The sequence below is a fragment of the Amaranthus tricolor genome, chromosome 3, assembly GCF_026212465.1.
Source record: "Amaranthus tricolor cultivar Red isolate AtriRed21 chromosome 3, ASM2621246v1, whole genome shotgun sequence".
Classification (NCBI taxonomy): domain Eukaryota; kingdom Viridiplantae; phylum Streptophyta; class Magnoliopsida; order Caryophyllales; family Amaranthaceae; genus Amaranthus; species Amaranthus tricolor.
In genome coordinates, this window is record NC_080049.1 from 22975396 (window position 1) to 22986479 (window position 11084).

General features: G+C 34.3%; 1 protein-coding gene across 1 annotated transcript; it reads right to left on the minus strand.

The window, feature by feature from the left end:
• Window positions 1-159: 159 nt before the first annotated feature.
• On the minus strand, window positions 160-11084 carry LOC130807710 (DExH-box ATP-dependent RNA helicase DExH3-like). Its single transcript, XM_057673028.1, has 3 exons — window positions 10549-11084; window positions 677-1045; window positions 160-589 (listed from the first exon to the last, which is right to left on the minus strand). The coding sequence occupies exons 1-3, from the start codon at window positions 10987-10989 to the stop codon at window positions 410-412; spliced, it is 990 nt and encodes a 329-aa protein (XP_057529011.1). The 5' UTR covers window positions 10990-11084; the 3' UTR covers window positions 160-409.

An 11084-nucleotide genomic window follows, 5' to 3' on the forward strand; every position in this document is an offset into this window, starting at 1 on the left:
AAATTTGATTTCACATAACTCGTTCTCTTTTCTAGTATACTTATCATCATTAAAAAAGTAACCATACCTAAATTTGTTACACCAAAAAACTCAAGCATGGACAGGGTGAGATGTTAGAATAAAAATACATGAATTGTCATTCAATTTTCATAAATTGCACAACCACAACTCGTTCAAATTAGCCTTCATAAATGCTTTAACTTTTAAAGAAATAATAGGAATCCAAAAATCTTATATATTAAGGAATAGCTTGATGTTAAATTTGGTATGAATTATTTAGATGAACATATCTTGCAGTGATATAATATTTAATACGGATATTTCATGATATACCACTGAGTTTCTTCGAAATTCACCATATACCACATGAAATGTTTTAATTCATCATATACCATTGAGTTTACGTCCGTTAGCACAGAATACCATTAATGGCAACTGCCATCAGTATGCCGTCAACACTCCTTCCTCTAGGGTTCTCTCCATTGAACTCGACTACAGCAGCAACCACACCCTTGCCCTCGGCAGTAATATCTAGGCTTGGTTCTTTAATCTTCCTGCTTAAAAGTTTATCGAGCTCCGTTCGCAAGTTCTAAGGAATCAAGAAGGTAGCCCTCCAGTTAATCAAACAGAAATTTACAAGTATTTTTTATATAAAAAAAAGGAGCAGATTATTCACCTTTATTAATTCCAACACACTTTTTGACGCAGAGAAATGAAGGTAACCTCCAAGCATCTCAATGCCTTCTCCAGATTTACTAGGAATAAGACTACCACCAAACAGAAGAAGAGCATAATCGGATATATTGGTCGAATCACGAACGAATATGCTAGTTGTCTTCACCTTCTCACTATAAACCAGATATGGCAGACGGAACAGATGAACCCCAGCATTTACAGAAGCAGGATGAATGTCCACTTGCCCAACTTCTTTGGTGTAAAATACCATCCGCTTTCCTCTTCTTTTACATTGAACGACATTAGGGTAAAGCCCAGCACAAAGCCTGGCACAGACCATCTCCATATGATGGCTGTACTGGTTATAAGCCTGCGTAATCATAAAATTCTAGTTACGAAGTAATTATGGGATTTAACGCCTCTGCTCCCACAAAAGAATTAGTTGCCGAAGAGATACAAAACTCTTAATCGAATAATACATGAATTACAGAAGTAATTGCAAAACCTTGTGAAGTGTAAGCAGCTTTTTTTTTTGTCTTTTTTGTTTTTGTGTTTGTGGCTGTTATCGAGTGATGAGGTGTTGAAAGGCCTCTACTGCGCTACCTAGCATAGGTACAATTTACTCAAGAGAAATCCCCCACAGAACGCTACCTAGCATAGGTGCCGAACTACAGAACGCGGATCGTGTACATTCTGACATCAGAACAACACAATAGCACAACCAGCGAACAGCCCACCTTGCACGACACGTGGAGCCCAAACCGGTTCATCCAGAAGTTGAGCTACAATAGAAATGAAATCTTGGCACATGGACCTAGCCATTAAGGGCCAAGAACCCTATTAATAACTCACACAACGCTCTGAAATCCGTGTGCAAGGTCATGTAGTCAGCAGCCTTTATACTAGCTTCCGTATCAGCCATGCAACAGAACTTGTTCAATATCGATAACAAGGCCACCTTGATGGAGCAGTGCAGAAGTGACCGGAGGTCAGGGGAGGAAATCGAGGATACAATTGGAATCTCTCCACATGGGCCTTGCTGTCATGGCCCAAGAACCCTCCTCAAAATAACTGGAAGTGCATGAAAAATCGAGGTGAAGATCGGGCATTCAGCAGAAGAACACTGACAGAAGAGCTGCTGTATTCTGATTTCTGTTTTGATTTTTAATAGGCACGTGTAAACCATGAGGCAAGTGTTGACGGCACACTGACGACAGTTGCCATTAATGGTATTCTGTGCTAACGGAAGTAAACTCAATGGTATATGGTGAATTAAAACATTTCATGTGGTATATGGTGAATTTCGAAGAAACTCAGTGGTATATCATGAAATATCCGTATTTAATAATATTATATGCTATGTAATTTAATTCAATTAATAGTTATATTTCATATGCAAAATCACTATGAGAATGTCATGTAGAATTTTACAATTATTTTATTTGATTTTATATGACAAATTAGTATGAGAATGTCATGTGAATTTATTAGATTGTGTAATTGTATAATATGATGTGATATATACCACTTGTCATGGTACTGTTTATTCAATTAATTTATTTATTTGATAATTAGCATCATATTACTAAAATACCCTTTGACCTTTTTAGTTGACCTTGACTTTCGGTCAAATGGGCTTTTTTTGGAATTACTATTTTCCTTGAATGGCCCATGGTCCAGTTACCTCTAAAAAACCCTAACTCCCCACTTTCCCACAATGTATGGCTCTCCTTGTTTCAAGATGGATAACTGTCCATTCTTCCCATGACTAGTCCACCTCCCATTACTCCCACTACTCCCATGATAGTTCACTTCTTAGATGGAACTTCCCTTCCTCAACATTATAAATAGTGGCTACCACCAAGGAGGGAGGATCATCTGAAAAAAATATAGCTTTCCTAGTATCCTTGCTTACGTTACATCCTATGCTTACCCAAACACTAACACTAGCAATCTCAATCTCGACATTCCCTCTTGTATTCATTCAGCAATCGTTCATTCATTAATTTCCGATTTACGTTCTTAATTGAGCGTCGGAGGGGTATTCCGGGAGATCACCCCCCGGACAAGGCTAACGTGTTGTGTTGTAGGAATCCAAGTCGCGTCCTTCCACAAGTCGCCGTTCCAGACCACGCTTCCATTCACAGTACTGTAAGTGTCTTCTGCACTTCCTCGTTTCATAACCGAAACAGTTTGGCACCGTCTGTGGGGACTGAACGAAAAGTCATGGCTTCCAAAAGAAATCCAACACAAACCGCTACCGTGCATAACACAGATACAGACACTTCAGTGGGTCACGCTAACAATCAAGCCGTGACTCGCCGTGATCTGGACATGCTAGCACGAAACCTCACTGCCGCCTTTTCCGAACAACTCCGCAGATACCCAATTTTATGGCGTATAACTATCTCATCATTTTTTTTTTCGGTGGGTATAAGTCAGGAACTGTAATGGAGTAATGTTTGGGAGTATTTGCTATATCTTTTGCTGGTTGGATTTATAAAAAAAAAACGTCCAAGTTAATATTTGGATCGTCCTTTGAAATCTTCTTGCATCACAAGCTAACGAAGTGAAATAACCGTCTTGGGGTATTATTACATTTTTAATATACATTAAAACTTTATTAAAGTTCAGCTATTATTCTTTATATTCATAATAACATTATTAGGGCTGAAAGTTATTAGATTTTTCATTGCAAGATCAGGATTCATATTCAACTCAATCAATTGAGTTAACAATCCAATAGAGAAGAAGCTTAATCCAACTTCTTTTATACTGAGAATTGGATGCAATTATTAATTCCTATCAGTAATTAATTCCCATTAACATGTACTTTCCAATCATGATTATATTTTGTATATCACCAAATTCATTCGGCTATCACCACTCAACAAACCAAATCATCAGATTTCCTTTCAGCTTACGGACCCGGTCCGGTCTTGCCTAAACCCGGTCGGGTCCTTCGATTTCTGCTTTCTGGAAACTCTCAACATACGGACCCGGTCCGGTCTTTCAGAAACCCGGTCCGGTCCTGCTTTAATAACCGTTTTTCCGCACGATTTTTATTTTATGATGAGGAATGTAATTAGAAAAAAAAGAAAACATTTTTTTTTCTCTGTTTTTAGATACTATTAACTCTTCACTTTTGGGAGAAAAACTTGATCGAGAATATTTGGGCCAAATCATTTCAAGTGTTTGTCATTATTCAAGGATATAAAGTTGGATCTTATTGCTCTTATTCATCAATGTATACCGTTTCAATGTTGAGTTCAGTTTGATGCACCTTCTAAAGGGTTATTAGATCCGTAGAACGTTTCCAAACCAACTTCAATCGACTAAAAATTTCAGTCCTAATGTTGAAGTTCGGTTTGATGCACATTCTAAAGGATTAGATGACCCATAGAACGTTTCCAAACTAGCTTAAACTAAGTGGTTTTGGTCTAAAGGACCATCATCTTATCTTTACTGTGCCGTATGTGAATATTTCCTGAATTTTTCTCGGCACCCATTATTTTTGGGGATTCGGAAATTATTTGTTAATGATGAAGATTTGATTTGAAGATCATTTTGCTATGAGGAAAAGAAGGTTCCCACTCGTGTGTGACCGTCTAATTATGTGATACATTATATCCAGCTCTTTAATTTCACCATTTTTTTGTCAACACCAGCTATGTGACCGTCTAATTAATAAGCTATATATCATAAGCGATTCGGATGCGATGAGTCATTCTATACCATCGAATAGCCGGATTCTCTTGTCTAAGGTTATTATACAAGTTTTGTCTTTTGCCGTATCATCAATTTGTCCGAAATATTAAAAACTCGGACCCCCCCCCAAGGGCCTCCAATAATTTCGCAAAATTGTCTAAGTATTGAAAGTAGCCGAGTCATGCTACATCCGAATCATCGAAGACCCGGTTGAGTAATTTTCATGACGTATTATCATAAAGTCGGACCCAAATTTGGTTTGATGCACCTTCTAAAGGGTTATTAGATCCATAGAACGTTTCCAAACCAACTTCAACTGACCAAAAAATTCAGTCTCATTGTTGAAGTTCGGTTTGATGCACTATCTAAAGGATTAGATGACCCGTAGAACGTTTCCGAACTAGCTTCAGCTACGTGATTTCAATCTGAAAAAATTACTCCAAATATTGCCCAATTCAATGTATTGGCTGAATCCGAATATGATTCGACGGTGGTTCAATCTGAGGTGACTCGATGCATGGAGAAAAATCATCATCCTCGCCTTCTAATGAAATGCTACATAAAGGATGCAAATCTTTGATTAGTATTGCCAAGTGAAGAATATATTATATTAATCTGATGATGATCATATGGTTATTCTTACTTTTATTCATCAACGTATATCGGGTGTTCCGTATTTGTTGTATTCATGGGTCGATATGGAAAGTGATCAAGTATGATATTGACACCTATTAAAAGAATTATTTATTATTTATGCGTGGAAATTCAATACTTCACCATTATTATTCTTAATATGTTGGGTCTTACTTACATGTGGTTTTCAATGATGAATGTATACAATCATCTGAGCTTTCACCTAGTTTGAAAGACATATTATTATTATTGAAGTCCCAAAACATGGGCATCATTTATTATATTATGGAATCATCTGAGCATTCAAGTAGTTTGAAGTCATATTATTACTGACGTCCCAACACGTGGGCGTTCTTTGTCATATTATGGAATCATCTAAGCTTTCACCTAGTTTGAAAGTCATATTATTATTGAAGTCCCAAAATGATTGATTTTGGGCGATATTTTCCAAGTATTTATCTTAATTATCAAACTTTCACCTAGTTTGAAAGTGAAATCCTTGCGAGTGTCACCTAGCTTGGTAACTCGGACTCTTATTAAGCCCCAAAACGAGTGATTTTGGGCGTTATTTGTCAATGTATTCATAGCGAGTATCACCTAGCTTGATAACTCGATCACTTATTAAGCAGACCTATGTCCGATCAGTATATTCATCAATGTTTTCAAAGGATTCACCTAGTATGATTCCTTATCTAAGTCCCGGGTGATTGACGGCTGGGCAATGCGGACCTATGTCTAATCCAAATATTCCTTAAATGCAGACTTATGTCTGATCCGAATATTCATCAATGCTTTTGAAGGATTCATCTAGTATGATTCCTTATCTAAGTCACAGGTGTTTGACTTCCAGACCGCATCATCATATCAGGCTCAAATGCCGAATCATCATATCAGACTCTAAAGTCGAATCATCAAAAGTGGCCCAAAGGCCAAATATTTATAATTCATGGGGCTTCCACCATCATGGGCCCATCAAGGCAAGAATTCGAAGTTTACCTTATTCGGACCTTATTGCGTGGTTTCTTCCGAATATTTATTTGATCTGCATCACAGGTATGATTTTTTCCGCATAAAGACTGATACCCTCGTTACAATAAATTCCCTCATCTATCGCTCTTCATGGGTGGGGCTAATGTTATGGGGTCAAATAAATAAACCCGTAATTTATTTAGTCAAACCCTAACCACCCAACTCGGTTCAATAACTTCTTAAAATAACTACCCACTACTCATCATAACCTACCACTCACCCATCATACCCATGATTCCCACATTAATTCACCATCCAACCTCCATTCTACCATTATAATTACATGTCGCATACATCATTTGCACCAGACTAAGCTTTTATATTGCTATCGTTACACCACAATAAATATTCACCCTCCTACGTACAATCTATACTGAACCAAATATTCCTTCAATTGATCTGAACTCATCCTACAATCCGTTAATCTTGTATTCATTCATTATCATATATTCATTACTTTCTGTCTCCCGATCTGACTTGAGCGTCGGAGGGGTTTTCTGGGAAATCACCCCCCGGACAAGGCTAACGTTGTATTGCAGGATTTGAGGTCTCATCAGCGGAAGGATCATAAACATTTTCAGCATATTGATGGTTGTACCCGATTACACCTATCTCCAGGTATTTTAAGTGTCTTTTGCACTTCCTCGTTTCATTACCGAAACAGTTTGGCGCCGTCTTCTTCGTCACAACTCAGAACTTGACATATAAACAGTCGATTTAAAGCTTACAAGCTCAATTTTCACAAGCCGTTAGAAGATTCGCCAGATTGGATATGTGTTCATCCGCATGGGGCTTTCGAATGTTCTCTACGATCGTATAATCAACTCCGACGGGCACGTGTTTTTCCGCATAAAGGAAGATGCTTCTGGTTGTTGGGGCTCTCCCCTCACATCTTCCTTCATACGTGGGGCTAAGTGTCATGGTACTGTTTATTCAATTAATTTATTTATTTGATAATTAGCATCATATTACTAAAATACCCTTTGACCTTTTTAGTTGATCTTGACTTTCGGTCAAATGGGCTTTTTCTGGAATTACTATTTTCCTTGAATGGCCCATGGTCCAGTTACCTCTAAAAAACCCTAACTCCCCACTTTCCCATAATGTATGGCTCTCCTTGTTTCAAGATGGATAACTGTCCATTCTTCCCATGACTAGTCCACCTCCCATTACTCCCACTACTCCCATAATAGTTCACTTCTTAGATGCAACTTCCCTTCCTCAACATTATAAATAGTGGCTACCACCAAGGAGGGAGGATCATCTGAAAAAAATATAGCTTTCCTAGTATCCTTGCTTACGTTACATCCTATGCTTACCCAAACACTAACACTAGCAATCTCAATCTCGACATTCCCTCTTGTATTCATTCAGCAATCGTTCATTCATTAATTTCCAATTTACGTTCTAACTTGAGCATCGGAGGGGTATTCCGGGAGATCACCCCCCGGACAAGGCTAACGTGTTGTGTTGTAGGAATCCAAGTCGCGTCCTTCCACAAGTCGCCGTTCCAGACCACGCTTCCATTCACAGTACTGTAAGTGTCTTCTGCACTTCCTCGTTTCATAACCGAAACACCACTCATATATTAAGAAACAAGTTAATGTTAACTTTGGTAGGAAAATAAATAAAACATTGGATTATTCAGAATAATTTTTCTTATAATCTACTTGAGAATGGGTTAGGAAGCTTTTAGTCTTTTTAGAGTAGAAGTATTTACTTTCTCCATATTAATATTTATTTTATACTATTATTATTTTTTTTGTTTACCGTTTAAATTTGGAAAATTTATAAATAATACTTTTAACTATTGTTATTCATTTAAAATACTGCCAACTATTATTTAATCATGTATACTCCTAAGTACTTAATTAACTTTAATCAATATGCATATTATTTTGATCAACTGGCTACGTTTGAGGTATTTTAAGCCAATGAGCAATAATTGGAGTATGCAAGGTTAAATATTCTAATATTTGAATTACATAGGATTAAATAATTATGTGGATATATTGAGTTAATGAGCAATAGTTGAGAGTATTATTTATATATTTTATATAGATGGAGAGATTATATTAGTTTTCTTACTAAATTTCTCTCGTGTATCAGATTCAATCCCTAAATTAAAATATAGCAATTTAATAAAGTTGGAAGAAATATTCCTAGAATAAGGTGTTAGATGATAATTGTGTTTTTGATTGATTTGTTTGTTGGTCAAGCAAGCAAAATTTACTTTATTTGGTAGATAAATTTTAGGTGAGTTGAAAAGTTAGTTTTTGGTCCGAGATAAAAAAAAATTATTATCTCCACTCAAGAATTAATAACTAAATAGTATAAATACCCATGCATGCACAGAGTTTTTAAAACTAAAATATATAAAAATTACTATGATTTAAGTATAAATTATATTTATCAAGTTATTTTTTTCATTAACATGTGATAATTTTTACAAAATAAAATTATATTTAGAGGATACAGAAATTAATGTGAACAATGATGTAAGTATATATAACAATATAATTCATTTTAAAATAGCAATAAAGGTCTTTTAATAATAATAAGAATAGTTCAAAGTATTTAAAAACACCCATTATTATACAACATTCAGTGTGATCATAAATTTCATCATTCTTATCACATATTAATTATCTTCTATATTTGTAAAAATTATTCAAGTATTTATAGTTGATAATAAGACTGTTAATCATAAAGACATTATATTTATTCATTGAAGTATAACATATTCTTATCATCATTTTTATTTTTTCTTATTCTTATATGATTAATATCGATGATCATTATTATATAGTAATACCTATGTATTCTAAATTTAATCAAATATTAATTTCAAATGAAATTATTATTAGATTAAATATGGTAATTAACTAATTGAAGGATTATGAAATCAATTAATGTTTTTAAATATAGTAATTAATTTAGTTTTTTTTCTTTTAGAAATTGACAACTTGCTTAAGTATATGCTATGTAGGCGAAATTTAACCAATAGAAATTTTTCAATTGTCAAAGTTTCCCTTAAATTACCATTTGTCATTAGATACATATATCATCTTTAATAGATAGTATGATTGAAATTAATCATTAATTAATGTTTTTAAATATGGTAATTAATTAAGCTTTATTTTTTTCTTTTTGAAATTGAAAACTTGCTTAAGTATATACTATGTAGACAAAATTCAACTTATAGAAAATTTTCAATTATCAAAGTTTCTCTTTAATTGTTACTTGTCATTACGTATATTATCTTTAATAGATAATACTGTCAAAGCTTCTCTTAAATTGCCAATTGTCTACATGTATCATCTTTAATAGATAGTATGATGTTATGCAAATAATTATATGAACTCATGATTTATATAGCTAACTTAACAACGAATAAACATACTTCTTCCATTTCATTGAATTTGCAGCATTTTCTATTTTGGTCTATTCCACTTAATTTACATTATTTCTAATTTTGGATAATGGCCCACCACTTTCTTTTAATCTTATTCGTACATTTTAACTCTTTTTCTAATTTCATCTACCCAATTTATTTTCACTCTTCATTTATTATCACTTTCTTAAAATTTATCATTTTTCTCTTTGATGCAAATCAAAAAGGACATATGAGTAGTCAATAATACTACTCGGTCAAATAAGTTAATTCCGCAATATAACAAATAATTATATATGCTTTCCTTTAGCATTATTTTCTATTATAGATTGTCCTTTTTATTTTGCATAATTTTAATTTGTGAAAATGAAACCATCAATTTTTTTAATATTATCCATATATTCTAACTCTCTTTTAATATAATTCAAACAATTCAATTTCTCCCTTATTTGTCACCAAATATCTACTTTTTCTTAAAAACTACTCACGCTTTAATGCTAATTATTTAAAGGGACATAGACAAATTAAGTACACTTTTTTAACCTTTTAATTTAGTAAAATAAAACAATAAAGTAGTTGGTTTTATAGTGGCTAATCTACTTATCTACTCTTTTGGACCGAGTTTAGTATCATTTCAGACTCTAAAGTAGCTGTGGATAGCTTGTCAGATTGTTCATCTATTACAGACAAATATTCCTTTCTTGGTAATTTTTGTAGTGATCTCCCAAGTTGGAATTGGAAGAAGAAAGTTCGTCATGTCCCCAGAAAGGAAGTTCACACAGCAGGTTACCTCTCATGCCAAGCGCGATCAGAGATCTCTCAGCAGCTTAGACTCTTTAGGCTCACTGCCTCCCCAGTCTTAATAGATGAGCTATCATTTTAAATTTCAGTTAGTTATTTCTTTGTCATGATGTATCCTTAGATCTTTTATTTGCTCTCGTAGTTTATCCTTCTCCACCGACTATGAAGAATCATGAGAGCTGTGATTTCACTTATGATGTAACCTAATTATTTTTAGCTTATAATATGTTGGTTTATTTAAAAAAAATAAAAATAAAAAATGTGTAGTGTTCGATTTAAAAAAGAAAAAGAAAAGAAAGAGACGACACCTGGAGGATGGGTTGGAGTAGAAGTTGGGAGTGAGCAATAGAGGCAGAAATCAAAATTACGAAAGTAGAACTCCTGTGTGCATCCAAGTATGGTCTTGCTTCTCTCATCATCATCTTCACTAAACACTTGCAGTGCTCATCATCTTCTTCTTTCTTGCTTGTGCTATCCAACTTCATCCTAATCGAATCATAATCATTATTATTATTATTAATGTTGCTTTTAGTAGTAATTTTCATCATCTTCTTCTTCACCGAATCCATACAACAATTGCAAATTAACTGTTGTTGTTGTTGTCCGTCAAACGATATTTTTGTTGTTGGTAATTGAATTATATCCATAAAGCTTTTGAAATTTAATTTCCCTAAATATTCAGAAGATCCAGAGAGCAAGAGAACTACAAAATGATTTTTAAAATAGGAAACTGGATTTTTAATTTCCATGAAAATACGTATCTTTGACGTGGAAACAATTAATATTGGGTCCTAGCTCTGGTCGTTTCATGCAGATGCTGCGACACGAAGCCGTGAATGCTTGC